This window comes from Podarcis raffonei, chromosome Z (assembly GCF_027172205.1).
Source record: "Podarcis raffonei isolate rPodRaf1 chromosome Z, rPodRaf1.pri, whole genome shotgun sequence".
Taxonomy (NCBI): domain Eukaryota; kingdom Metazoa; phylum Chordata; class Lepidosauria; order Squamata; family Lacertidae; genus Podarcis; species Podarcis raffonei.
Genome location: NC_070621.1, coordinates 42,665,395 through 42,692,888, shown reverse-complemented (window position 1 = coordinate 42,692,888; position 27,494 = coordinate 42,665,395). Strand labels below are relative to the sequence as shown.

The window sequence follows — 27,494 nt, the reverse complement described above, 5'->3', positions numbered from 1 at the left end:
GAATGCAATATTCGTAGATAATGGGGAAAGTGTTCATCTTTTATAGGGAGAAAGACAAAGGATTCAGAATCATCTGCTTGCCCTCGCCTCATCTCGCTGTCCTCTTTCCTGTTCCTTAATCACAAATCTCTATCTCTCTCTCCCGGAATATATACCCAGAGAAATATACTTGCAATTATATTAGCACTTCTGTAATATTCTTACAGAATATTCACACACACAAGTTAGGTGTGCATGCTTATGTGCATATCAAAACTTCTAGAGTGTTGGACATAAATCACTTTATCTCACTGAACCATTATGGAAGCACCGTCAAATAGATCACTCCTCTAATTACCGTATGGGGCAGTTAAGAGATGAGATCTGAACCAAGGGCTTCCCAGTTTATGCTTTTCTGCTTTCCTAACCCTAACGATGCATTTAGGTACCTGGGGAACAATAATTAAAACGTTTCTGAGGAACATCAGGGCAAAAGGCTCCCCACTCCTGGTTCAAAGTATAACCTCAGGATCTATTGTTTCCCAGCAAAGCAGTTGGGTCAAGCTATAGACTGCTACACTTTTCTTTCTCTGCCCCCACTCCCTTTATTCTAATAGTTTCTCCTCTTCTGAAACTGAACAAGGCATATGCACCAGTCACATCTATTTTTAGTTCCTCTCTAATCATTTTCACTTCTAATTTCTCATCCACCAAGCTAAAGCGCTGCAATAGTTGAGCTGTAAACACTGCAAGGGAACCTGGTTTTTTTCTCCTTTAGAATTGTTTTGTTTCTCCCGTCTTTCCTTCCTTTCTGTCTGCCTTGGTTTTGAGTGGTGTTAAAATATTGAAGTATTTAAAAGGCAGGGGGTGTGGCAGCAGCTGAAGAGTGGACGCTTCCTCCCTTATAATATAATACCTCTATTATACTATTATGTAACTTGAAAAAGCCACGTGGCATCGTATTTACAGAGCAACATTAGAGCCCATGGAACCAAAGGTGTCAAAGTCCTTTCTTCTTCGTCACTTCTTGGTTCTCTCCCCTGCTATCAAAACTGCAGGTGTGCAATTGTGGTGGGAAGGAAGGCACATTGGGGAGAGTAACCCCTTGTGCTGCTTCCTCCTCATGTAGCTCATGCTCCTCCTAGTCCACCAAACAGCTCTTGGGCAAGCTGAGAGGGGGGGGAGGCATGGGGAGGACGGTACATGGGGTGGAGAGAGCCCCCCCCCGTGTGCCTTTCTCACATTGTAGACCAGTTGATCCCCAAAGAGCTCTATGGCAGGCTGGGAAGGAGGATCTCTCCCTGATAGAGGTGAAGAGGGGTCTGCCCTCCTCTTCTCCACTGGGGGGGGGAGAGAAAGTTTCTATGCCCAGTGCCAGATTACCAAATAGGCATTGGCTTATGGGCTCCATGCATCTTATGCGCCCCATGGTCAAAATAGTAGAAGAAAATTACAATCGAGCTTTTCTTAGTTCAATGTTATCCCACTAGAACACACACATGAGGAGTGTGGGTGAGATTTGGACTGCCTCCTGTGGCCTCCACAGGGTTTAATCTGGCACTGTCCATGCCCGCTGATTCCTGAGTGCCCCCCCCAACCTCTGTTTGTGTCAGGGGATGCACTGCCTCTGAATCAGGGCGTTCTACTTAGTTGTCCTAGTTGTCTTTCGTGAAAGCCAAGTGGCTGTCTCATGCTTTCCATTTGTGTACTCCTTAATTAACATGCATTGTCACTCAAGAGAGTGACATCTGGGATCTGAAGCAGAATTATTTCTCATGTCTGTTGTGATCAGTGGTTTGGCAGGGATGCAGAAAACCCTTTACTGAGTCACACGATTCTGCGTGGGGCATGCAAGCCAGATGTTTGTGATGTCCTCCCTGCTGCTTGGCAGGCCACTGCCACTGTTCTGCTCCCCCAGATGTCTGGTCAAGTGTGACAGTTCTTCTTGGTCTGCATGCAACCTGTATTGATTCCTGCCTACTGGTGTACTGGTTAGTGTGTCAGACTAGAACCCAGCAGACCAGGGTTCAAATCCCCCGCTAAGCCTTGAGGTCGCTGGGTCACCTTGAGGTAGCCGCTGCCTCTCAGCTTAATTTACCCTGCAGGGTTGTTTGTGGGTATTTAAATGAGGGGGGGGGGAACCATGCATGCCACATTGAGCTCCTTGTGGAAAAGGTGCAAGAAATAAATAAATATCCCAGCAACATAAGGTGCTTAAGGACTTCAGTGCAGAGTTTTCTGCTCTCTGCTTTCAGGACAGGTGAAATAAAACAGCTGTGAAAAACTTTCAGCAGCACACAAATTTAGCTTGTCGCAAGCTAACACAACTTTGTAAAAATAAGGAACATGATGTTAACTGTGGTGTGTATGCTGTGCAGTCTAAACCGAGCTCTAAAAGAAGGGATTATTGTGATGCTTCATTGGAACCATGGACAGGGACCAGCAGTTTAAAATGGAAAGGGCACATTTAAAAGCACCACTGCAAAGCCTACCTTAGTGCCCTTAAAGGAGCAGGGCTCTCTTTGAATGAAACTTCTGCAGTCTTCAGAGGGCTGCCTGTAGCCCAGAGCAAAAGATTTACTGTGATTTGCTGTTGGTGCTGGGTAGGGGGGGCGGGGCTTCATTGCATCATTTTAAGCCCAGTAGAATCTTAGGAGAGAAAATTGTTAAAAACAGCAACAGCAACAAAAAGGCAATAGTTGGGGGACACTTAAAAAAAGAAAGAAAGGCAAACCGTTGCTTGGAATGTTTCTATTCAAATAGGTTGTAGGCTGTTTATTGACTGCGCAGGTCATTGGTGAAAGGTCAACAGCTCTGCTGTGTCGGCAGATAAAGACTGAGGGAAGCATGTCTGAGGTCACATTGCAAAGGAATTCAGTCGTGCTAAAGGAGGGATGTTTGGGGTCTTTATTTCCTCAAAGGAGGGTGGGGGCTAAGGAGTCTGCACATTTACAATCCAAGTCTATATTAGATTAAGGACCCCCTCCCCCCTGGTTTTATTTTGCTTTGCTTTAATAAGCTATTTTTAGAGCTTAAGTGTTTAAAAGCAGACAGCTGTAATTATTTATCTACCATTTTGTTTTTGGCAAAAGATGCCTTTTAAGCATAGACAGATTTGACCATTTATTATGAATTGTTAAGCCTTGGACGCCCATCTGAGCTGCCCAATTTGTTAGCAATTCCACACACACCCCTTTTCTCTCCTTAATATTCCTTCAAGGAGCCCTGCAGTTTTTGAAGATGCACACAACATTCTTTGTTTCCCTAGTAAATAATTGGTCTTTAACCTAGATGAAGTGGAAGAGCAGTTACTTAACACTCTTTTCTCCTGGGGTCTTCATTCTGTTTTTGGCCCAGACTGAGAAGGCATTTCTTTTACAGAAACACTTTAGGCATGTGCTGAGATCCTTCTGACTTGGCACGGCTGTAAGTGAAGTATCAGTTTAAATAGTTCCTTGAACTTGAAACTAATTTGACGCTTTGAGTGAAGAGGGGTGTGTGGGTATTTTCCCAAGGTAGAGAGAACTAGTCCAATACCTTTGCTTTCCTTCTACCTTACATGTGCTAATCTCAAAAGAGAAACTTCTTTTATATGCACATTTTTAATTTGGAGTGAGGAGAGAAAAATCTTAACCAAAGTAGTTCAGTGGTCATGGTCATGTTGGCTTAATCTTTAAAACAGGAACAGTGTCTTCCCTTACAGGGAACTGCTGTCAATGTGAATAAACTAAAGACTGTAAAGAATCGTTTTGTCACAACACATAGCTCAATTTTTCACAGCACTGAGGGAGTAACCTTGCTGCAAGTGGAACTAAACTGTTTTTAAGTGCTAGCAATCCACCTTAATCTTCCATGTTTTAATCTTCCTTGTGGTCCTTGTGTAAGGGCAACCGTGGTAGTCTGTATGTGCTCAGAGCAACATTTCAAACCTTTAGAGCAATGATGGGAGTTACCTGTGTCCTCCCAGGTGAAAACTTCCATCATCCCTGAGCATTGGCCAGGCTGGCTGGGGCTTATGGGAACTGGAGTCAAACAGCATCATAAAGATTTTTTCTAAGCGAGAAAGATATGCTTTTTTTTTCTCTCTCTCTCTCCCACTCTACTCCATCCAGACAGCTCTTTATTCATTTTGTGGTTTCTTGCAATTTGTTTGGCACAGAGTCTCTTCACTACCTTTGCTGCTTAGTGCACAGTAGAATAGTTGCCTGCAATTAAGGGGCAGGTTGCTGCCACCTCTGCCTTGGAGAACAGACACCTGCACTCGTTGCCAGAATTTCACAAAGCAGCCTTCTTGAACTGGATCCAAGTCCTTGCAGGCTGCACTTGGCTGGCTGGCTAAGCAGGGCCATGGGGGTGTTGTTTTAAAATCTTGTTTAATCAGAGATTGGGTATCAGGTACCTGTCACCCTTCTGGATTCTCATCCCCCATGGAATGCTGATTCCTTCTCACCTTTTCCCAGAGGGCTTCTCCATTCCTTCAAGCATAATAGCTGTTGTGCAGCGGGAACTCTTTATCTGTGGTGTGAGTAAGGCATGGGACCACTTCCTTAAACGTGTTTTAAAAAGCTGCCTCTTTCCGGAGAAGTTGGAATCAAAAACGAGGAGAGAGTATTGCTAGAGAGGTTGAGATACCAGGCCAAGAACATCCTGCAAGAGATTATTCTTGTACTTTATATCAGCGTTGGGCAGGCAGATATGAGCCTGAAATATGGGGTGGCATTCTTTATTATGGCTCTTGGGCAATGAAAACCAGAATGAGTGCATCGCCTTTATTGTTTGCTATTCCATTCAAAAGGTGCATATTGTGGTTGTAGCTGCAGAAACAGCAGGGCCAGTGATTTAAAGCTCTGAAGCTGGCTGCAGGTTTGAGGGGACCCTCACCCCCTTCCCTGGTCCTGGCAGCAGTGCTCTTGGGGAATGGCTATAACTCAGTGGTTTGCATGGAGAAGGTTTTGCATTCACTCCCCAGCAGCATCTTCAGAGAAGCCTGAGAGTGAAAACCTGGAGAGCTACTGCTGTAAAGTGCAGACTAGGACTGGGTGATACCTGGTTTTCACAACCTAAACATCATGATATATCAATATATGACAATGTCTTAAACAGTGATACAGCTATGTAGAGGCATTGGCTGGCTTCACAATTTCTCCCATATGGTGATTTTATGTGTAGCGCACACCCACACCCCATGATTTGCGATATGTTGCCAGGTCAAAAATTATGAAACTGATATCACGATATGGACTTCAAACCTATTTTGTATGACCTATAACCCAGCCCAACACCCATCATAATTCGTGATACATTGCCAGGCCAAAAACCACAAAACCATTATCACAATATGGACTTCAAACCAGTTTTGGATGACACATATATATCACCCAGCCCTAGTGTGGATAGTACTGAGCTTGGTGAATCAACGGGATGGCTTGGTTATAAGGCAGCTCCTGGTGTTGAGTAGTGCTGGCTGCTTGGGAGCCACCATTTAAATTGACCACAATGGCCTTGGATGATGCTATATTGGAGCCGTTGTAGGAAATGAAAGTAGCTATGAGACTGAGCCCCCTGGTGCTCCCATATGCATGCATCTCCAAAGCATTAAAGGGTAACCTCTATCTACCTATGTAATGAAAGCACCCCTAGCTACTCCCACTCTGTGAATGCATGCTGCAAAGGAGGCATCCCCCCCCCCCCGATTCCTTCCTCACCTTCCCTCTATGTTTACCATCCTCCTTTACTCTCCTATACTTGTAATAGTGTTGATGACTTTTCTGTTCAGTCTCTCAGTGTGTTTGCAGGCTAATGGGTTGGGTGTGCCGGAAAGGTGGCCGATCTACTAATGATTTACTGTTGATTTACTGTTCAGTGCACCCCCCACCTCTGACAAAGTGGTATTTCCTCTGTCGTTTAACCGGGGGGGGGGGAGGGAGAGCTCTTTGCGCCAACGCTAGGACACTCAGCCTGAACTTCCTTTGACTTTTCGAGACTGCTAAAGATCAGTCAACAATTTGTTCAGGGAAAGCATATTTGAAAATGCACTGTTGGAACGAAGTCCGTCAAGCAGTAATGTAGCAAGGGGGCTGATTCACACGACCAGAGGAAATTCACCATTATATTCATATAGCAAGAGAGATAGTTTTTCTTTCTTTCCATGTGGCAAAATCACAAGTTCACATAGCCCGAAAGTTGCTTTTGCAGTCTGACCACATGGGGTCCCAGTCACAAGACCGTTGTGCTCTATGAATATTGAATGCAAAGAGATGCCTTGTGGTATGGATGCCTGCCTTTTAACTTAAAAAAAAGAAAAAAGAATACAATAAAAAGAGGATAAGATTGTGCAAACTGGGCAGGGAATCTGGATGCCTTTAAAAAAGATGGTTATCAAAAATTTTCTTTGTGTAGAATTCTCTTTAACAACAATTTCCTGACACCCCACAACCACAACCAAAAGTAGGACTTTTAAAATTGAAACACAGCACATGTTGGGAAAGAACCTATTTTCAGTGTAATACTTAGGAAAATGAGATCAGCTAATGAAAAAGAGGTTGTCTTTGAACATGCACAGAGTGCCCTTTGCAGAGTGTTTGCAAACAGCCGGGGTTGGGAGGACAGTTTCCCTGTTGGTCTTACAGGAAAAACTATTGTCCGTGTCACTTGAGAAATTAAACACTGTGGTCTTTAGAAATTCTCTGTCTGCCTCTATGAATTCCCTTTAAGAGCTTTAAATGACGGATGAGAAATGAAAGGTGCATTCTTTGAGGAGAGGAGAATTCTGCAGCACTTGCCACACCAAATAGATGAAAAACAGAGCCATTGTATTAGCCTCAGCTCCTATCTTGCTCTGCTATGGCACAAAGGAGTGGCTTGCTTGACTCCAGAATTAATAGAGCAGAGAGGAAATGGCTCTTAAAGAGATGTGTGCCGGTTTCCTTCCTGTTCAGAGAATTGGAAAGCCTAGAGCAGTGAGGTAATGTCATTTCACATAACTTAGAGGGTTCTTCTGATAAAGGACAATTGCAGTAAATGAAGTGAGCCTGGGAATTTTTTTTTTTTTAGAAAGAAAAATTGTTTTAACTTCTAAAGGGTTTAGAGAGAGAAAATTCCTGGTAGCAGGTTGCATGCAAGGGTAGATAGATTTCTTAATTAAATGACTGTGCAAATAGCACAATATTCAGTGATGGTATACCACGTCTTGGAGAATCCTTGGCACCTAAAAAGTTTGCGTTGGTGCCTAGATATTTTGTATGTTTTGTTGATTCGACATCATTCCATGGCTGTTAAATGGTTCAAAACAGTTAATGGAATTTGAACTAATGAGGTAGCTTTTGTTATAAGAATTATAAGGTTTTGAATATAGAAGAAATGTTCATAAATGCACAAGGCAAACACACATACATACTTACCGTATATAAACTGCATGTCTGAAATAGTACAGGAGAGCAATCCTGAAGCCATCTTGACTCTTAATGACCCCAACTATTTCCTCTGAGGAGGAAATATCTTTGAGAAATCTTTCCCAGTAGTTCTTTTCACTTACAAATCCTTCACATCCTGTCTTGAGGGTATATTTTGTGTATGAATAGGGTATGCTGGACCTGGACTCAAGAACTAAAGTATTTACCATCTCAAAAGAATGGCCAGACTGCCCAGGTAATACAAACAGTAAAGCATTATCTTGACAGACAGGAAAGAAGAAGCATGCTTAGGGTTGTTGAGCTTCTTTTGGCAAAGTTGTGGAGCTTTTTTAATTGAAAATCAGCAAAAAACAACACTGCTAACATGGGTTGCCACGTGTCATATTTCTGTTGGAGACTGCCTCCTTCTGTGATGTATGTAGGATGTTTTTCGGGTGGTCTTTGGTTAAGGGGTGAGGAATTTTAAAAGTCTTTAAAGGGGCTTGCAGACCTTTGTTATTGGTCTCTCACCTCCTTGCAAGGGGGGGCGCTCTGTTTCAACAGAAAATAACAATCTTCCTTGCCTCCATCCAATTTTCTCTGACCTATCACAGACTTAAGGGATACTGAATCCCTTAATGGAGAGTTGGGCTGTAAAAACCAACCCCAGATTTTTCTAAAACACTCTCAATAATTATGCCATTCAGTCGATACTCATAAGATTCCATATAACTAAGGTATTTGGACTCCATTTGAATTCTGAGGTATTCTCTCAGCTGTCAGTTCAGCCCCAGTTCGGCATCAGAACAACTTAAGCACTTGAGAAACACCATGGCCAGTGATTACACTGATAAAACATATCTTAAGGCCACATTCAGTCAAAACAAATCCTGCAAGACATCCCATGAAATCACAGGATTGCAGAGCTGGAAGCATCCAAGGGTCATCTAGCCCAGCCTCTTGCAATTCGGGAGAAACTGGTACTTTCTGGGTACATAAGAAGGTAAAGGTAAAGGGACCCCTGACCATTAGGTCCAGTTGTGGCTGACTCTGGGGCTGCGGCGCTCATCTCGCTATACTGGCCAAGGGAGCTGGCATACACCTTCCGGGTCATGTGGCCAGCATGACTAAGCTGCTTCTGGTGAACCAGAGCAGCGCACGGAAACGCCGTTTACCTTCCCGCCGGAGTGGTACCTATTTATCTACTTGCACTCTGACGTGCTTTCAAACTGCTAGGTTGGCAGGAACCGAGCAAAGGGAGCTCACCCCGTCACGGGGATTCGAACCGCTGACCTTCTGATTGGCAACTCCTAGGCTATGTGGTTTAACCCACTGCGCCACCCATGTCCCTTCTGGGTACATAACTCCTGATAAATTGGCCATCAACTGAAACAAATAATGTTCTCCCTCTATTTCCAGCATTTGTGCTGTGATTGTTTTGGTTACGCAGCAAGGACAGCAGCACCCAGGGACAAGTGCTAGGTGTTGGCGGGCTTGCAGGAACCGTCGGGATTTCAGAAATATAAAAACGTATTTTTGCGGGGGGTGGCAGCAATAAAGAGCCCAACAAAGACTGAACATTTTCAGGGGCCATGAAACGTTGACTGGCTGCTGGCTTGGGTGGGAGATGAACGGGTTGTTGGAATTGTGAACATGCATGCCGCAGCTTGACCTCTAAATAAGGAATTGCAATATTTGTAGTCCTTAAACCTGTAGTGGTAGTTTTGAAATCTTGTGAGCAATGCCTGATGAAATCTTTGCAACCAAAAGAAATAATTGATCAGGCTTTGGGATGCCAGGAACAGGCACTGAATCTCTGTGTGAGGGGTCCATCTCAACAGCAGCACTCCTGGCTTGCAGCAAGAAAATCCATATCCATGTAGCTCTTTGCTTATATTTGTTTTCTGAATCACCCAACGGGCAAATCTCTAATAAAATACCTCTCTACAATTGAAAGGCAGGAGCAATTTTTCCTGAACAGCAGCGTGGTGGTATACTTTACATATTGAACAATAGCGCAATGCATTGCAGAAAATGTGTTCTTGATATAAAGATTACACCACCCGTGCCTCCCACGTTTATTATCTGATTCATCATAGCAAAATCACAGACCTACAAGGGCCGTTTTCAAGCATTCATTCATCTGCATGATTTGTAATGACAGTTGTAATCCAGTGAAAAGAGGAAGTTTAAATTTTGAGTAGTTGTGCATCTCTCTGCAGTTAACGAGGCATCTAATTTCAGGGCAGATTCAATCCAGCCTGTCCTTTGTCCTGGGTTGCAGACGTCGTATTTTTCAGTTTTCCCTCCACACCTCTCACTACTGCTGATTTCTATCTGTCTGTGTTAAGACCAATCTCATTTCAGAATTATTATTTTAATTTCCTTTGGAAAGCGACCAGAGGCCTAACATTGCTCCTGGACAGATCAGGGATGATGGGAAATTACTAGGATCCTAATTCTAAACTTGCTAGTGTGCATTAACGCTATTAATCATTACAGTGGTACCTTGGTTCTCAAACTTAATCCGTTCCAGAAGTCCATTCCAAAACCAAAGCGTTCCAAAACCAAGGTGCACTTTCCCATAGAAAGTAATGCAAAATGGATTAATCCGTTCCAGACTTTTAAAAACAACCCGTAAAGCAGGAATTGAACATGAATTTTACTATCTAATGAGGCCATTGATCCATAAAATGAAAGCAATAAACAATGTACTGCAGTCATGCAACATAATCAATCAATCAAAATAGCAAAAACAGACAGACCTCAGCATAACACTCAAAACGGAAGTGTAACACTCAAAACGGAGCACATTCAGCTTCTGAACACTTACTTCCAGGTTTGCAGTGTTTGGGTTCCAAGTTGTTTGAGTACCAAGGCGTTTGAGAAATCAAGGTACCACTGTAGTGGCAATTGCATCTCAATACAGCACCTTTTTAAGAAAGAATATTAATAACCTCCCCTCCCATAAACAATTTAGGAAAGGAAAGAAGGAACCCCGGGTGCCTTTTTAGGAGTTGGAGGGGTTTCTTTGCGGGGTGGGGTTTGCAAATCTGGTTTTCAAGCAAATATTATGAATAAGATGCATCAGAATAGGGCAATTAGTAAGCCGGCATGAGGTGATGGGTAGTATGCTGTATTTGCATTCAGGGAGACCTACATTGACATCCATACTCTGATATGAACCTCACAAATCATTTATCTCTTGACAACCCTACTTTAGATGGTTGATGTGAGGCCAAGCAGAAAAGTATTCTCTCCTGAGCTTTCATTATGAAATTTTGGGATACAAATGCCGTGGCAATTGACGCATGAAGCTGCACTATATTGTCCCTTTTTACATTTTTGGTCCATTCTCCCCTGGCCTCCTGCCTCAGAAACAAGGGAGGCAGCAGAAATGGTGAAGAACCATTGCTCAACATGAAGTCCACTTGCTTGGGCTCCTGATCGGGTGCCATGTACTGTACTAATAATGCATTTTCTGTAAACCAGAGATGGAGAAATTGTAGCACTCTTTTTTACAGGGAATAGCCCTTGAGTAGGAATGTTTGAGGAAGCCTTTGTGTGAACTGACCTGATCTGTACTGCCTGAACTCAAGCGATGACCAGGCCTAAGCTACCAGCTGGCCTTCTCACTTTCTAAATGTTCAGATATAGTTCTTGACTCTAAAACTGTGTCAAAATAAGTTCTGAAAATGTGTGTTTTGAGAAAGGATACATAAAGAACTATGTAGTTTGAAGGAGCTTCCTATATTCCTATGTTCTTCCCAGTTTTTTCCCCTAGAAAAACAGATGCTGGTACTCACCACGAAGTTGTTACAATAAGTGTCACACTTTTTAACAATGACAAAAAGAGGTACCAGTACCATGCACCCTTGCGTACCCCCTGAAAAAAAAAAGCACTGGTTCCTCCTAACATTCATAAATTAGGATTTTTAATGTGGGGAACAAATGGCAGCTTAATGGCTCGGTCAGTAGAGCATGTGGCTCTTAATCTCAGGGTCATGGAATTGAACGCCACATGGGGCAAAAAGATTCCTGCATTCCAGGGGGTTGGATTAGATGACCCTCAGGGTCCCTTCTGACTCTGTGATTCTTTTATTCTAATGCAGAAATTGGTGCATAGTGACACAAACTGGAAGAAGATTCACCCATCCTGCTTTTGAAGAGATTTGGGGTGCATTTTATTTAAAAAGTCAGTGTGCCTGTCTAGCTATAGGGCATGTGTTGTTTGACCCTAGTCCAATGCTCTAACCCAGAGATCGACAACCTAAGGCCCATGGGCCAATTCCGCCCCATGAGCTTCCTGAAACTGGCCCATGGCCGTTCCGTGGATCTGCGTGGGGATTCTGTGCTTTCCCCCCCGCAGCGCCATTTTTTTTCTCACTGCGGGGACTGACTTCCGTTCCAGAAGTGCGCCGGAAATAGTGTGTGTGTGCATGCGCACTAGCGCTCCTCCATCTCGGAAGTGCGCCGGAAATAGCATGCACACACGCCCGGAAGAGCTCCCGTACGTGTGCGTACACACTATTTCCGGCACACTTCCGGGACGTAGAAGTACCCGTGGGCATGCACACACGCTATTTCCGGAGCTCTTCCGACCTGGAAGAGCACTGGAAATGCTTCAGCACACGCACTGGCATGCACGCTCCAGCCTACCAAGAGGTCTGCGGGGGAGTGGACTGCCCAGCCTCAAAAAACATTGCCAAGCCCTGCTCTAATCACTATTGTTTTTAACACTTGATTGGAAGCCACCCAGAGTGGCTGGGGAGACTCAGCCAGATGGGCGGGGTATAAATAATAAATTATTATTATTATTATTATTATTATTATTATTATTATTATTATTTTACACCGCACAAAATCAATTACATGGGAGACAATGGAGTAGCCTGTGGGATCCTGACTTACTCTTCCCCCTCCCAATACTTTCTGTGTGTTTTGTTTCCATTCTGAACAGTGATCTTAAAATGAATAGCCTTCCCTTAAATTAATAACCACCATTCCCCATGAATTGTCACCTCTGTGGGAACATGAAAAACTAGCACACTTTAAAAATATCATCTTCTCCCACCTTTGTTCAGGAACGATGGCCTGGATTAGATATATTTTAGTGCAAAATGAGTAAGGAAGCCTGGGAGGAAGTGGCTTGACACTTTTACACTGAACTGCGTTCTCGGAGCACAATGGTTTTGAAAAATAAGGAAATGCTCTCTGAAAGGAAAACAATATGAGATGCTGAAAGGGGAACTTCCTTGAGCCAAGCCTTCACCTGTGATGTCATTGTGGTTCTTCCGCACATGTTCTGGCTTCCAACTTAAGCCAAGCCTGTTGAAAAATAATAATCACATGACCTTATTAGGGGAAAGTCGGGAGATGGTAAGACACAAACTTCTAAAACTGGTTGCTCTTGTTTGGTCAACAATCTTAGGCCCCAGAGCCCTGTCCTTCAATGCAGACCACTTACTGAGATAATGAGGAGCTGGTTTGGGCATGATGACCTGCAATCTTTGTACTCTGTAAATTGGGGGTGCAGCTTCCAATTTGGGAATGAGATAGGCCTCTCCTACCAAAAAGAGGACTTTGCTCCATGACCATGGCTACTCAATGCAATCCACAGTGTGTTGCAACTAGAGCAAATAGGTTCAATGCCTCGTTTTCTTGAGCCAAATGTCATGAGGACAACATTTAAGTGTTCTTTGCACTTACCAAGTTGGGGGCATTTCGCTGTTAAGCTTTGTTTCCCCCTTATAAATATTAATATGTTATACCCGTGGCCCTTAGTGTTACCATAGATGTAACACTGTAAACAGAAAAAGGTGAGTAACAAACTCTGCTTTCAGTTTACTGCTCTTTCACATGCTCCTATGTTAATCCAAGCAGTTCAGCATTTGGATCTGTTTTTTACTTTGGAGTGAATGTAATGGGTACTTCACTGAGCATAAACATATAATGAATAATACTAGATAGGCAGAAATAAATGGCAGCCATTGCCCTCTGTTTGATATTTGTGTGTGCGCGTGCGCTTTTTCCTGTGTGTGTTCAGCCTTCTTGTGGCATGGTGAGATAACTGGTATCTTGGGAAATCATCCATTAAAACAGCTCATTTTGATTTCTCCCACTTTAAAAACACACACACCTTAAGGCTGATCCTCACAAACACCTCTGATATTAGGTTAAACCCTTTGTGAACAAACCTCTGTGTCCCTTGATGAACCCTCAGACTTGTTGACAGATGTGATGAGTTAATGTACGTAAGTAAAATTGCATTAAAAGAGTGATACTTTCATTGTTTTGTGTGAAACAGAATTGGCCTCCCAAGCTTGCAAGGGGGACAAAGGAATTCCTGGGGAGGGGGGGTTAGAGATGAAATGTCATAACTAAGAGTCGACAGCAGTTCTTTCATCCTAAACTAAGTATGTGCAGCTTAAATGGTCTGACCTTTTAGCACGCTGTTTATTCAGCTCTAGGCATAATCTCTGCATCAGAAATGGAGGGGTAGCTTCCTAGTCAGGCCGACAAAAGATTCAGAATACATGTCTGAAGTATCTTCTTGTGAGGGCAACAAAGACAACAACAACAATGAAAGGCCTTTTGGAACATATCAGTGAATTTCTTGATTTGTGTTTGGAACTCCTTGGCAAGTTCTCCATCCTGCTTTTGTGTGATTTGGCTTGTTGTGGAATATTCAGACAGCTGCTTTGCAGTGGCTTTGGAAGGTCATAGAGGAGCTAAGAGGGGCTTGTTGACACATCACAGTAAGACATGGTTAATAGTTTATACTCTAAGAGAGAATATTGTTCTCGCTTTGCTCGCCCCCACCCCACCACATGTGAATGAAAGCAACAAATTGCTTAGGATTGGCTTTGTGTTATGTCCAAAAAGGAGCCATGGTTTGTTTCACTCCAAACCATGATCTGAAGCCTTGCCAGGCCTAGCCAAGGATTGCTTGGCTCAGGAGAGGTGCAAAGTGGGAGTGATCTGTTCATTCACAATAAATCTCATTAACCATATGCTGTGTGAACACTTCTACCTTAGTTACTGCACCTCCATTCTAAACGTTTCCTTCCTGAAGCTGCTACTCTTTGAACAAGATGAAGTTACATTTGCTTGTAAAATGTATTTTTCGGTTCACACTGTTGGGTTTTTATGTAGTTAGTCATAAAGTTCCTAGTCTTTATTCATGTTTTTTGGTTTGTTTGCAACTAACAAAAACAAACACCAAACCAAACTAAACTCCAAGAGGAGCATTTATTGTGCAAATATGAGTAGCAAGAAATAATTCCTTTTTTGAGTCTCTATTTCCACAACGCACCCGAAGTAACTGCAATAAGGAACCTTTTTAACTGTTACCTGCAGAGTCAAGACTGCTCTTGCAATATGAGTTGTTTAAAATATTAGTGCCTGGGTTACTGGCTCTACGTGATTGTTAGCCCAGATGTGGGGGTTATGGCTGACGATAGGAGAAACCTTTTTTTGGTCAAGGAGAGCAGTCTGTACTTCCCTGCTTTAGAATCTGTAGATATCAGCCGGTATAATGGATTTACCTGGGACACACATGCATTGGCTACTCAGCATGCAAGTAAGATGCCAGCTCAGCTAATTTCAGGGCTCCTGCTGATTCCAATGGGGCTGCAACATCAAATGTCGCTAGAACATTTGCAGCTTTCTGAGCTATCAAGAAAGCCGCAAAATAGCCTTCCATAACGTCATGGAGTATTGATTTCCTAAGAACAATCAAGGCTAGAACTGTGTTGTTTTTGCAGACACACTACTTTATCTATTCTGGACCAAGAACATTTTGTTTCAAGGTTGGCCTTTGCTGAAGGGCTGAGATTGGGGAGACCCTGTGTCAAGTCCCAGAATGTTCCAACCCCTGTCCCCATCCCCTAGTTCTGAAGCTGGATGTTCTTAGCAGTACAGTCATACCTTGAGTTGAATGTGCTTTGGGTTAAGTGTGTTCGAGTTGTGCTCCGTGGCAACCCAGAAGTAACGGAGCACGTTACTTCCGGGTTTCACCGCTCGCGCATGCGCAGATGCTCAAAATGACAACTTGTGCGGAAGCGGCGAAACGCAACCCACGCATGCGCAGACGTGCCGTCGCGTCTTGCATTCCATTCAGGATGCGAACGGGGCTCCGGAACAGAGTACCACTGTACTTCGTTCCCCTTTGCCCTTGCTTCCTCTCAGTGTGCAATGATCCCCCAGCACCCCAATGCTTCTATAGTCTCTGCTGACCCTTCACCCAACAAGTGTCGTTCTGCTCACCTCTGCACTCCGACATCTTACAGTGCTTCCTTATGCCTACCCTGGACAGATGTGCTGACACTTGGGACTTGCCTCTTCCCTCCTTAAATTGTTGCTGGCATCCATCTGTCTTGAGAAAGATTAGAATAATGTTGGATAAAAAAGATATTTGATCTTTTCTTTTCTTTGTAAACTCTAATATATATATATGAGACAATGGAGTGTGTGCGTCCAGGGGCAGAGTCAAACTGCTGTGTTAGCAGCGCTGAAGTAGACCTCAACCAGAGCACAAGCCTGGGCAGTGTGCATGGAGGCTCTGGGCTGCCCAGATGACAAGACCTATCTCTCAGACTTGCTGATGTGGTCCAAAGGAAAGCAGAGCAAGATGTTTGGCACCAGCTCAGCTGCAGGTGTTGCCAGAAGGAGGCGTACAAGGCACCATCCAACCATCTTAGGGACTCCTCTCTGGATCTGTGTAGACCCTGTGTACAGATGGATGGTGCCTGAGCCTTTGCTTCTCTTGAAGATGTCCTGCAAGGCAGGGGAGAGGGGGAGCCTTCTCATGAATAAGTATGGCCACAAGGCAGCAGTGGTTTGGAATCAGAGTTCTCCTTCTAGATGGGCTACCTTCCCACTTAACTTCCCTCAACTTCCCACTACAGCACATGCAGAAACTGCCTTCTAGACAATTGGCCCCATTATTGGTCTTGCCTGCTCCATCTTCATATGCAGGGGAAGTCCCTAACTCACTGAAGGTTTGAGACCCACTGGCTGCACTCACCTTGTTTTAGCCAGCCAGTTGTGAAGCTATTCCCAGGGTGAGGCCACTGCAAAGGTGCAGCATGGGCTGTTGCCCCAGGCACACACACGGTGGCACACCCCTCCCCCCCCCCGCAAATGCCAGAAAGACATGTGCCATCACTGGGCCACTGTCGCATGCTGACAGCTTCTAGGAGCCACAGGTGAGAGCTGAGTGCAGGGTGCAGACCAAAGGTGGACACATTAACCAGAACAATAATCCCTCCCATAACACCCCATACACCCCATCTCCTTAAATAGGACACTACTATTAGTGTGGGTCCCAAACTGGGTCAGCTACAAATACAGAGATCACATGCTCTGTGCTTCCAGCCTACCAGTGCCTGGCAAAGCACAGCTGTGAACATTTCCTCAGACATTTGCCACCTGTGTTTAGCTTTCATTCCCTCCAGGCTGCTGACCACATGCAGGCGGCCACTTGCTCCTTCTCTTAGACAAACAACATTGTTCTTCTCTCCTTGCCTGCCTATTGGGCTTGAGGTGAAAGCAGCAGTGGGGAAGGGGCTGTTTGGGCTGTTTTCTTGCTTTGACCAGGCTCCACTGGTCCCAGTCCCCTCTTCCAGGTCCCTCATTTCTGTTTCATCCTGACAATTTGGTGTAGGGCACTCTTTGCCCGCGCTGACACATTCCCCTGGCGGTGATTCTGAGCGTCATTCTATTTTTCTGAGGCACCCCCCCTGCACGCCCTGCCCTCTCTGGCACCCTCCTGCATGCCCTCTGTGTATGGCCAATCATAGGGCGCAGAGTGACCCATGACACTTTTGTCCTTTGCAGCCCAGTGCCCAAAACTCTGTATCAGAGACACCAAGGTTTGGCAGAAATCTTGGGCACAACTGGGGTCTCTGCTTTCAGTTTTTTTGGGGATCCAGGATATTAAATTACTCACCCCCCACCTCATTAGGGCAAGTTAGCCCTCAACCTAATGGAAGTTAGAAGTTAAAGTGGTGATGAGAAATAAAGTTCATGATGGATGGACCTATATCCAACTACCGGCTGTGGTGGATAGATGGAATCAGATTTTTCTTCATTTGAGTTCCTGTGGGACATCAGCAAGACTGGGCTGCGGCCTTCACATTTTATGTATGGGGTTTCTGGAGATAATGACATGCTGGATGTTGGACAAGGCAGAGCCTTGTTTTGTTCTAGCGGGACATGTTTTGGTTAGGTTTATATGTTTTCACATTTTTTTTACAGTAGTCCTTGATAAGAATGGTTTATGGCGTATGGTTTAAGCTAAAGAGGATGATAAGAAAAGAATTTATTAATGAGGAATCCCATACTTAAGCTTCCAACACTGCCGAGTTCGCTCTCTTGGCGTGCAGACTTAAAGCATGGACGGTAACTTTGGGCAAGAGAAGCTGAGCTCGCTTTTGGCTTCTTACACCCTCAGAGAATTGGGAAAGATGAAGCGCAAATTGCCAGACAAAAGGATGGTAAGTTCTAGAGTTTACTGAAGAAATCTATTTATTTCTGTAGTGGTCGTTTTAGAGTGCAAAACTCCTTCGGGAGATACAAAGATAGCAAGCAACAGCATAGAGATAAAAAATAATTAGAAGCTTAAAACTGTCCAGTTTTAACTTGTGTAAACTTCTTAAATGAACTGTGGGCAGCTGGGAAAGCACAATGTTAAGGATTCCTTGTTCTTTCCATGTGGAGGACTTGGGCATACGATGCACAGGTAGATGTGTTCCTCCCAGGGCTCTGTATAGAAACAGCCTTGGTGCTCCCTAGGGAGTCAAAAAAGATCAGACCCCTTAGAAATCCCATTTGGGGTGTTTGTGTATGTAAACCTCTCCATTTTTTATTTATTGGTGGAGGATATCCACATTGTGGCATCACAAGAAATTAATGTAGTCTAAGAAATTACTGTAAAGAGTGCCAGAGGACTTTGAAATTAATAGACTATAAAAGAAAGTGACATAAAATGTTACTACAAGCATTTAGAAAAGAGGTAAAGTGAGGCAGTGGTGATGGGAAAGCATTGAGTTTGGAGATTGATCTTGATTTACAGCCACAAATGAAAGAATTGTGCTTTGCAGCTAGAGAAAATAGGAGAAGCAAAAAAAAAAAGGGGGGGGGAGAGCCGTTCTTCTTTCTTCAACTGTCAAGTTAATAACACTTGTCAGTAAATGAAATGTGAAAGTTACAACTAAACAATATGCCCAGTGTGGCTGCCGTTAAGTCTTCGGATGACTAATTAAGAGGCATATTCTGCAAAGAAGATGTTACGGGGAGGAAACAGTGTTGTCTGGTTCTTTACAACTATGTTTGTCAAAAGCAATTTTTGCGATGCTACCTTGTGCTTATTGGTGGTTTCTGGTGGGTCTGTTTAAGAGTGTGGCTTTTTAGTGAAATTGGGAGTTTGCATACCTTTTATCCAAAGAAAGATATTTCTCAACTGTGGATTTTAAAATTTGTCTCATGGGCAAACTCACTTTACAGACTTTTTTTTTTAGTTACACGAAACTCTAAAATAAAATAAAAACTGTTAGACGTCTTTTGCACAGTTTATGAGTTGTGCCTGTTTGGTTTGTCTGGATTGCTGACAGTTAGTAGATGAGCAAATCTGTTTGGTGATCTTAGCAAAGACTGTTTGTTGCACTGGGGGCTTTGGAGTGGGAGGTTGAAAAAAGAAATGAGGAAGAGGGAAAGGTAGCTAAAGACAGATATAATAGAGGTTATTGATATACAAGATGAAGATTTGAATTGATATGCAAGATGAAGATTTGGAAACGTAGTTTGAGTTGTAGTTTGAGATTAAAGGTGGGTCTTGAAGACATCTTCTGTGGAAGTCCTTTATATTCTTTAACAGAAGTCTGTGAAAAGATCCCACATCTATTCGTTTTGCATTTCTTCTGCGTGCACTGACACAATAAATATGTTTGCATCTGCTGGAGTCTTTGCAATATATTTTAAAGTGATGCAGGGAGTTAAAACTCACCCTGAGATATTAATGCTAAAATGCTCTGAAATGTGTTTTGAAAATGAAAGGTCCTCATTTTCTAGCCTGCCACTATTGGAGTTGTCTATGCACTCTGCAACAACTTGCTTCTTTTCTGCCTGTGTGTCATACAGCTTAGAGGCTGTTCTAGCTGGGGTTGCCTGCTGAAGAAATGTGCCTTCTTGTAGCTGTTATGCAAGACAGGATGTGAATTAGTTTGGAGGAAGTGACACGGCCTATGGTCATAATTTAGGAAGGCATCTATCATTAACAGTTTTGAAGGATGCAGTGTTCTGCCTAGTTACAAGCTTGTGTGGGGTGGGTGGTGATCATCCTGTCAGATACCGAGGAGAATGTTTTCAGTGCTGTTAACCTGCCTGATAGTGGGCTCTTCAAATGTAAGCTTCAACTTGCTGTCACATCAGCCCAGATCAAAGTGATCTTGACAGGCAGGTTGTGATCCTGGAAGGCAGATCTGATTAGGCATTGCTTGTTAAGAGGGAGGAGAGAAGACCTCTTTTGTTGTTTAGTGTAGTACAAATACATAAGGCAATAAAAATGTCGGCAACACTGCAGCCGCTGATAAGGGATGAATAAGAGAAGATGGTTAAGTTTTCAAATGTATATTGTATATTCTTTGGATTGCTGCAAGGTTAGGCTAAGCTTGGACAAAATGTCAACTGCAAACTTGTGAGAAATGGGGATAAAAGCCAATAAGAGAGTGGAACCGAGACTTCCACCTCTCTCCAAATGCTTTGACAGCCCCTTTGCAAAACAAACCAAGCTGTGAGCTGGCCCTGGACAGAATCCTAACTTACCCATGCTATTTTTAAAGGGTAGGTACCCCTCTCTCTTACTCACATCCACCTTGGAGTAATTGTAGCCAGTCATAACATGACTGTTGACTCAGGAATTTCTCTACCTGTGTTAATCCTAGAGTGTCTTCAGAGGTGACTAGATCTCTTATTTGCACTGGGATCTGAAACACACAGACAGTTGAGGTGCAACTGCTTCTTGTCTTAATATTCTGCTTTTTGCAGCCTGCCAGCGTTAAAAAGAAAAGTCAGTCAGCTCCACTCTTGAAATGACTCTTTCAGAGCAAGAGAAATATTAAGGATGAAGTGCAGGTTTATGCTTGGTTTGCACTGAAGTGGTAGAAATTAAGGGATGGTCTGCTCCTACTCTTTCAAACAGCAGTATTTCACTTCAGCAACAACTTCAGAAATAAAGTACTTCTTTTCACAATTATCCATGCTGCTAGCTCCTAGGTTCAATCACTGGTGTCTCAATGTCAGGCTGGGAGAGATCCCTGCCTGATATTTTGTGGAGCCATTGCCGGTCTGTGTAGACCAGGATTTTCTAAACTTGGGGTCTCCAGCTATTTTTGAACTACAATTCCCATCATCTCTGACCACTGGTCCAACTAGCTAGTGATGATGGTTATAGTCCAAAGACAGATGAAGAACCAACTTTGGGAAACCCTGGTGTAGACAATTATGAGCTAGATATAGACCAGTAGTCTGAATCGGTATAAGGCAGCTTCCTGTGTCCCTGTGTTCCTCAGCCAAATTCTCAGGGCAGTTTACAAGCTTTTAAATCAATAAAATCAATTCTGTAAAAATGGTATCAACTAGCTATATAAAGATCAGCACAAGATAAACCTACAAGCCAGCACAAAATGACAGAACACTTCACAAACTACCAGTTTATTTTGCTGTGTCCTACTTAAAGTAGGAGGCTTTTTGCTTTTAAAATAAACTATTTTTTTCTTTTGCAAAAACACCCTCTACCTTGGCATACATGCTTGCAGAAGAGCTGTAGCACCAAATTCTAAAAACTAGGGTAGCCTAATGGACAGAGTGATGGTTTTGTTTTTGGGAGACTTGTACCTATCACCCCCAGTTACTCTGAGCTATGGTGTATCCAGAAAACATATTTTGAAGTGGCCCAAGAAATTCTGCTATGGTCTGTTGCAATTTGTGTGCATAGTGTAGGCTTTTCCAAACTTACGGTAGATCTCCAGCTGTTTTTTGTACTACATTTCCCATCATCCCTGACCACTGGTCCTGCTAGGTAGGGATGATGGGAGTTGTAGTCCAAAAACAGATGGAGGCCCAAGTTTGGAAAACGCTGGCATGGCGTATGCTGTTACACCACACTTATGCATTTCATTGGCCCAGTTGTGCGTAATGCTAAGCCAAAGCATGCATACCTTGAACAAAACTCCCCCCTCTCCCGATCCTGCTGTTGTTGTCCTACCCAAAGCTAAGCCATGGTTTGGTTTGGTGTAACACAATCTGTGAGCCCAGGCTTGTGATTAGTCTAAACACCTGTTGGCTTGGTACTTAAAAGGGTATGTATCTCTTTCCCAATTACTTATTTTCTTCCAATGCAAGATTTGGATAAGCATTACAGTACATGGAAAACCTCCAGTTGTTAAAATGACTGACGGAGGAAGCTGGTTTCTGGCCTTCCTCCTGTAAATATATTCTGGAAGGGTACCAAACAGCATTGCTCCTGAAAACAAGCAATTGAGGGAGAGATATTTCTAGAATACTCCATCTGTAGCATAGGACTAATATGCAGTACTTTTGTACTTATTAGAAACTTTTCTTGCTGCAGGCAACCCAAGACAACTTTACAAAAAAAATACACCGAAACACCCCTCACATCTGTTTTATAAGGCCATAGATTGTTAACAGCCAACTGCCTGGTTGAAAAGGATTGTTTTTGCCTGGTACCTCTGCCAAGTTGGTGCCCACCAGATTTTTTAGACTCCGACTTCTGTCATGGGAGTTCTGTTGATGACACACAAAGGGCTCCAAATTAGCAAGGTTGATTTAATCCGTATCAGTCCAGTTTGGGGCTAAATTTTAAAAAGTTGTTCCAGATTGATAAGGAGGCTTAAAAATATATATCAATTTATTGTTAAAAGTTTTCAACATAAAATACAGTAACAGTCAATCTGTCTCCCATATAGTGGTGGCAGGCTTTGGGCTTTTCAGCCAGGCGTCTGCCATTGGACATGTGTGAGGGCTCTTCTGAGCTGCCCTAGCCATCTGCTTGAATCCCATGACACCCTAGACTTTAGCCAGGTCTTATTCTCCGCAAGGTACTGAATGACTGCTCTAGGGGTACAATTGCTGCCTGAGCAAGAGAGATGGCCAGTTAGACTCACCGCTGTAGTACAGTGGTACCTTGGTTTACAAACTTAATTTGTTCCGAAGTCCATTCTTATACCAAAGCGTTCTTAAACCAAAGCGTGCTTTCCCATAGCAGCGGGGGACTCAACAGGAAGTGGAACATGTTCTGCTTCCAAGGCAAAGTTCACAAACCAAAACACTTCCAGGTTTTCAGCGTTCTTAATCCAAGTTGTTCATAAACTAAGCTGTTCTTAAACCAAGGTACCACTGTATCCTAAATTCTGATGTTCTGCAGGGAATGGCTCACACCTTTCAACGATATGCTACATGTATAAGTGTAACAAAAGCAGGCACTGACTTTTACTTGATTTGGGGGGGGCAGCTGCCCCCCTGCCCCCTTGATTATGCCCATGTTTCTTAAGGCGGAATCTTAAGGTGCAACTAGGTTGAAGGTTTGTGGAGTAAGGTTAAATTTACACTGTGTAATGCAAAAGATCACTTTTTATTTTGTATAACAAATAAATTAAAACATAACACCCCCCACCAACAGCCAGACTTTTTAGAAGGTAATCTTAATAAAGACTACAAAGCATTTTGAAGTGCTACGTAGATTATGTTGCTGAATGAGCCTTCATGCCTCCTTCCGGAATATTGTTGAGTACAGTCTCTTCTTTTTATAAAAGTGATGGCCAGTCTTTAGATAATTTCCAAAGGCACTATCTCCCTCTTGATAAATAAGAGCATAATTTTAATACCCTTAAAGCAGCAGCATTAATAAATGATTTAATCCTGTTGGCACCTAGGTCATGCTTATTAACATGGTGGGCCATAGATAATTGCATTTTGACGAGATTGACAAGCCATCTCAAGTGGCCCTGATTGAAACGTTGTACAATGGTACCTCTGGTTACCAACTTAATTCGTTCTGGAGTTCCGTTCTTAACCTGAAACTGTCCTTAACCTGAGGTACCACTTTAGCTAATGGGGCCTCCTGCTGCCACCACATGATTTCTGTTCTCATCCTGGGGCACAGTTCTTAACCCGAGGTACTACTTCCGGGTTAGCAGAGTCTGTAACCCAAAGTGTTTGTAACCCGAGGTACCACTGTATTCTGCTTTAATAATATTGAGATCCTATGGCGGTGGGGGGGGGGAGTTACTTTTTCTCTTGCTGGTTTCTGGTTTCCCAAATTGCTCTGTTACAGAGGTCCTTCTTTTCATAAAATCTATGCTATGCTAACATTTTTTGTTTCATAAATTAAGATAATATTTAAAATCCACCCCCCAAGTAACAACAGGTTGACTGGTATGGACTGCGGATGGCTAAAATAAATTAAGTCCTTAGCTGTCAGTTGCTGTTTTTGAGCAGGCGGGAAACATCTGTGGTTAGGTAGCTTGAAAGATTATAGTCTGTTTAAATAGCTGAGTCTGTTTTGTTTTCCCTGGTTTAAAAAGTATGCTGATTATTTCAAATGCTCTGCCTGTAAGGAATGTAAAATAGTTGAGCTGCTTCAGTATGGACTTAAAATCCCTTGCTGGCTATGCGTTGCCAGCTTTGGTCCATGATTTCATTCAAACCTGCTATTGTTTGAACAAAAAATTAATTTCTATAGAATGGGTGGTTGGTTTGTTCACTGGGAACATAAAGCATGCTGCCATAATTAAAGGAGAACCCAGATCTTTAAAATGTGACCATATATAAACATATCTATATGAATGATCTGAGTTCTCTCTTAATTATGACAGCGTGACAGAAAATGCTAAACATTTCTAAGAATATGTGTTATAAAAATAAGATATACAGAGTTTTATAGTATAAGAAAGAAAGATAGGCCTCTGCCCTCAATCAGCTAGCAGTCCTTAGAAGCTGAGAGGGTGAAAATGAAAGGGGCAGGATAATGGAGAAGCAATAGGAAACCCAAACCTAACTGCATACTTAGATCATTTTTGCAGTGGAGATCAAGAAGGGTGGGAGCTAAACAAGGACTTAATTGAAGGTGGTTTTGAGGAGGGAATCGTTTAAATGGAACTTTGCCTTATGCCTGGATGTTTTGGGTAATCCTGAATCGATCTGTCCTGATATTTATTTATTTTTAGAATATTTCAGGTATATTTCCTTTGCAGGTTTAGATTCCCTGTTAGGTAATTAAAAACGTTTTTGTCTTACGGTTGCAGGGACCCATTAAGAGAAAGCTAGACGATGACGGTTCTCCAACCTCTACCACCATGCCTGAGGCCAGCTTTCCAAGCGACAGTAAGAGACTCTGTCTTGACGACGTCACTCTTTCCATGGGACATGGGGCCAACCCTGTTTCGTGCGCAGATATGCAGCAGTCCCCATTCTCCACCAGCCACACTGCATCCTCTATGGGAGTGGCAGGGCATGGAATGCTGCTTGAAAACAACCACATGAGTGGTAGCAGTATAGGTTCTCCATTTCAAGTGCCACCTAACAATGAAGTGGCACAGAAGGGGCCCTTAGGCGGCCATTTTGATGAGAAAGCAGGAAACATGCATGCTGTGGACCAGGAGCTGCAAGATCTGCTGGAGGAGCTAACGAAAATGCCTGATCCTTCTCCCAACGAGTTGGACCTTGACAACATCTTGGAGAAAGATCCCCTTGGTGGCCCATGCCACCCGCAGCAATCCGTCAGCAGCACTCCAAGGGCCTCTCCGCAGACCCCGCAATTCGACAGCCATGTGCCCAACAAAGACTTATCGCAGGGGTCTCCTCAAATGAGGCCTTCATCAGCTGGCGCAAGCTACCTGGTTCCGAACCAAATCAAGAACATTGGTTCACCAGTTTCTTCAAACAATGCACCAAACAAGAGCCAAGCTCAGTCTATGCTCCAAGGAGCTATGCCCAGCATGCCTGGCACCAACTGGCATGCGCAGCAGCTAAAGCAACTGGCTGCGAGCAAGCAAGGCCCAACTGCTAAGCCTCAAACTTCCAGTTGGCCTGCTATGTCGTCACAAGGCCTCTCTCCTCCTTATCAACAAGGATCGTCCCCTCACCAGCAGCCATTCAGCCCTCAGAATGTCATGGTGTCTGGCATGAGCTCTAGCAGTGTGCCAGGGAGCAGCATTCAGAGTCCTCAGAACTCCCTGCTCTCCAGCATAACATCTGGTAACAACCCGCCCGGCGGTCCATCTCCTCCTTATGGTTCCGAGAAGCTTTCTAGCCCAGTTCTCAACCAGCAGCCGTTCAGCCCGCCAAATCCTATCCTGACCAACATATCCGGCAGCAGCATCAAAAGCCCACAGAGTACCAGGCCCTCCCCACCATACAGGCCAGAGAAGTTGTCGAGCCCTGCTCTGCACCAGCAGCCCTTTAGCCCTCAGGGCACCATGATGCCAAGCGCCGCCTCTACAAGCAGCTCAGCCAGCATGCAGGGCTCTCTCTACAAACCCATGTCGGCAACCCAGGCCAAAAGTATGGGCATGATGATGCAGCAGCCCTCCAACAACATGCAGTCGGGCTTGATGAACGAAAGCGACCTGGGCAGCCAAGACCAGTTCTCCTTCAGTAACACCAAGCCGCTGTCCCATTTCAGCTCTGAGCCCCCAGCTCCAGCTCCTCAGAAGATAAATTTCCCTACAGCCCATAGGAAGACGCTCCTGCACTATCTGCAGGCAACGGGGCCGGTGCCACCGCCACCGCCAAAATCTTCTCAGCAGTCCCAGCAAGTTAACAGCAGCCAAGGCCAAGTCATGCAGCAGCAGCAGCAGCAACAGCAGCAGCAGCAGCAGCAGCAACAAATGATGCACCAGGCTCCGGTTCAGCGGCCTCGACAGGTACAAACGTCTTCTGCTTTTTGTTCTGCACTCCTATACCATATGCCCTTAGCTACCGGTGGCGGACCTGTTAGTATGTTCTTTGCTTCTACCCCGTGTTACGTGGATGCCTGCTGTCTAACTGTGCATTTCTGACTGCATCTACCCTGCAAGGATGCCCTGACTCAGGATGTGGTGGGTGACTGGGGGTGGTGTATGTCTCTCTCTCTCGCTCTCTCTCTCTCTGTGTGCATTTAAATGGATGGTGTCTTTTGGGGAGCAGGGGCCATGCTGCTGTCCATTTCTCTATTATTATTTTTTAAAGTTAATTTCTTAACATGTATGAAATCTGATTTTATTTAAACTACCCAGGTTAGTGCATCCGGCTGTTAACCAGAAAGTTGGTGGTCCAAGCCCACCCAGGGATGGCAGGGGGGGCGGCATTGCGGGGGGGGGTTGGATCGGGGTGTCTTCCCACCCTACAATTCTGTGATTCTATTCAAGGTGGTGCACCGGGCCAGGTGGGGAGTGGGGAGGGGACAATTAAAAATACAAAGGGCTAAATATAAAGGACTACGAGGATTCATGCTGTTTATCACAGCATCATTTATTTTTCTTTAAATATATGGATTGCTGGGGTGGAGGTCAGGTGGGTCCATGATGACAGATGCCCATTGCATTATGTGTTACCTTAAACACAACAATTCTCTACAGCAGAATGGCACTCATTCTCCCTCGAACGTGTTTGCCATCACAGCAGCAGACTCATACCCATTTTATTCCCATATTCATGACTGTGCTATGATCTAATTTGGTTTAAAATGCAAAGCTGCACGTATTCAAGGTAGAAATACATATAAAGCATGGGACTGGGTGGTGGGAAGGCAAGAGCGGCATTATTTACCCAATTCATATGCTTCGAGCCTAAAGAGTCCAGGGTCTAAAATTGTCCAGCTGCACCCAGCCCGTTAGAAGATGAATTTCATAAAACTAAGCCGTGTGTTTACTTGGCAGACTTCCTCGGGGAAGGCATTCATCAGCTTTGGCTGTGTCTTGGAGACAACTTTGTCCTGCAAGCAGCCAGGCTCTACTTTTCAAAAAAAAAGAACAAAAGGGGGGTCCTGAAGCAACAGTCCTGAGTCCCTGGAGGGTGGTGAAACATAATTTTTTTTAAAGCAAGCAAGCAAACAAACGAACAGGC

At 43.9% G+C, this 27,494-nt stretch overlaps 1 protein-coding gene across 10 annotated transcripts in view; it reads left to right on the top strand.

Annotated features, from left to right (window-relative positions):
* Positions 1 to 27,494, top strand: part of MAMLD1 (mastermind like domain containing 1) — a 131,416-nt gene that overhangs the window by 52,063 nt on the left and 51,859 nt on the right. For 9 of the 10 annotated variants that reach the window (XM_053374394.1, XM_053374393.1, XM_053374396.1 and 6 more), the window contains one exon: positions 24,695 to 26,314. In XM_053374394.1, the coding sequence (XP_053230369.1) occupies positions 24,695 to 26,314 (1,620 nt within the window). Of the gene's footprint in view, positions 1 to 6,924; positions 6,944 to 24,694; positions 26,315 to 27,494 lie in introns of those variants that run through there. The other variant, XM_053374400.1, reaches the window with a different exon arrangement.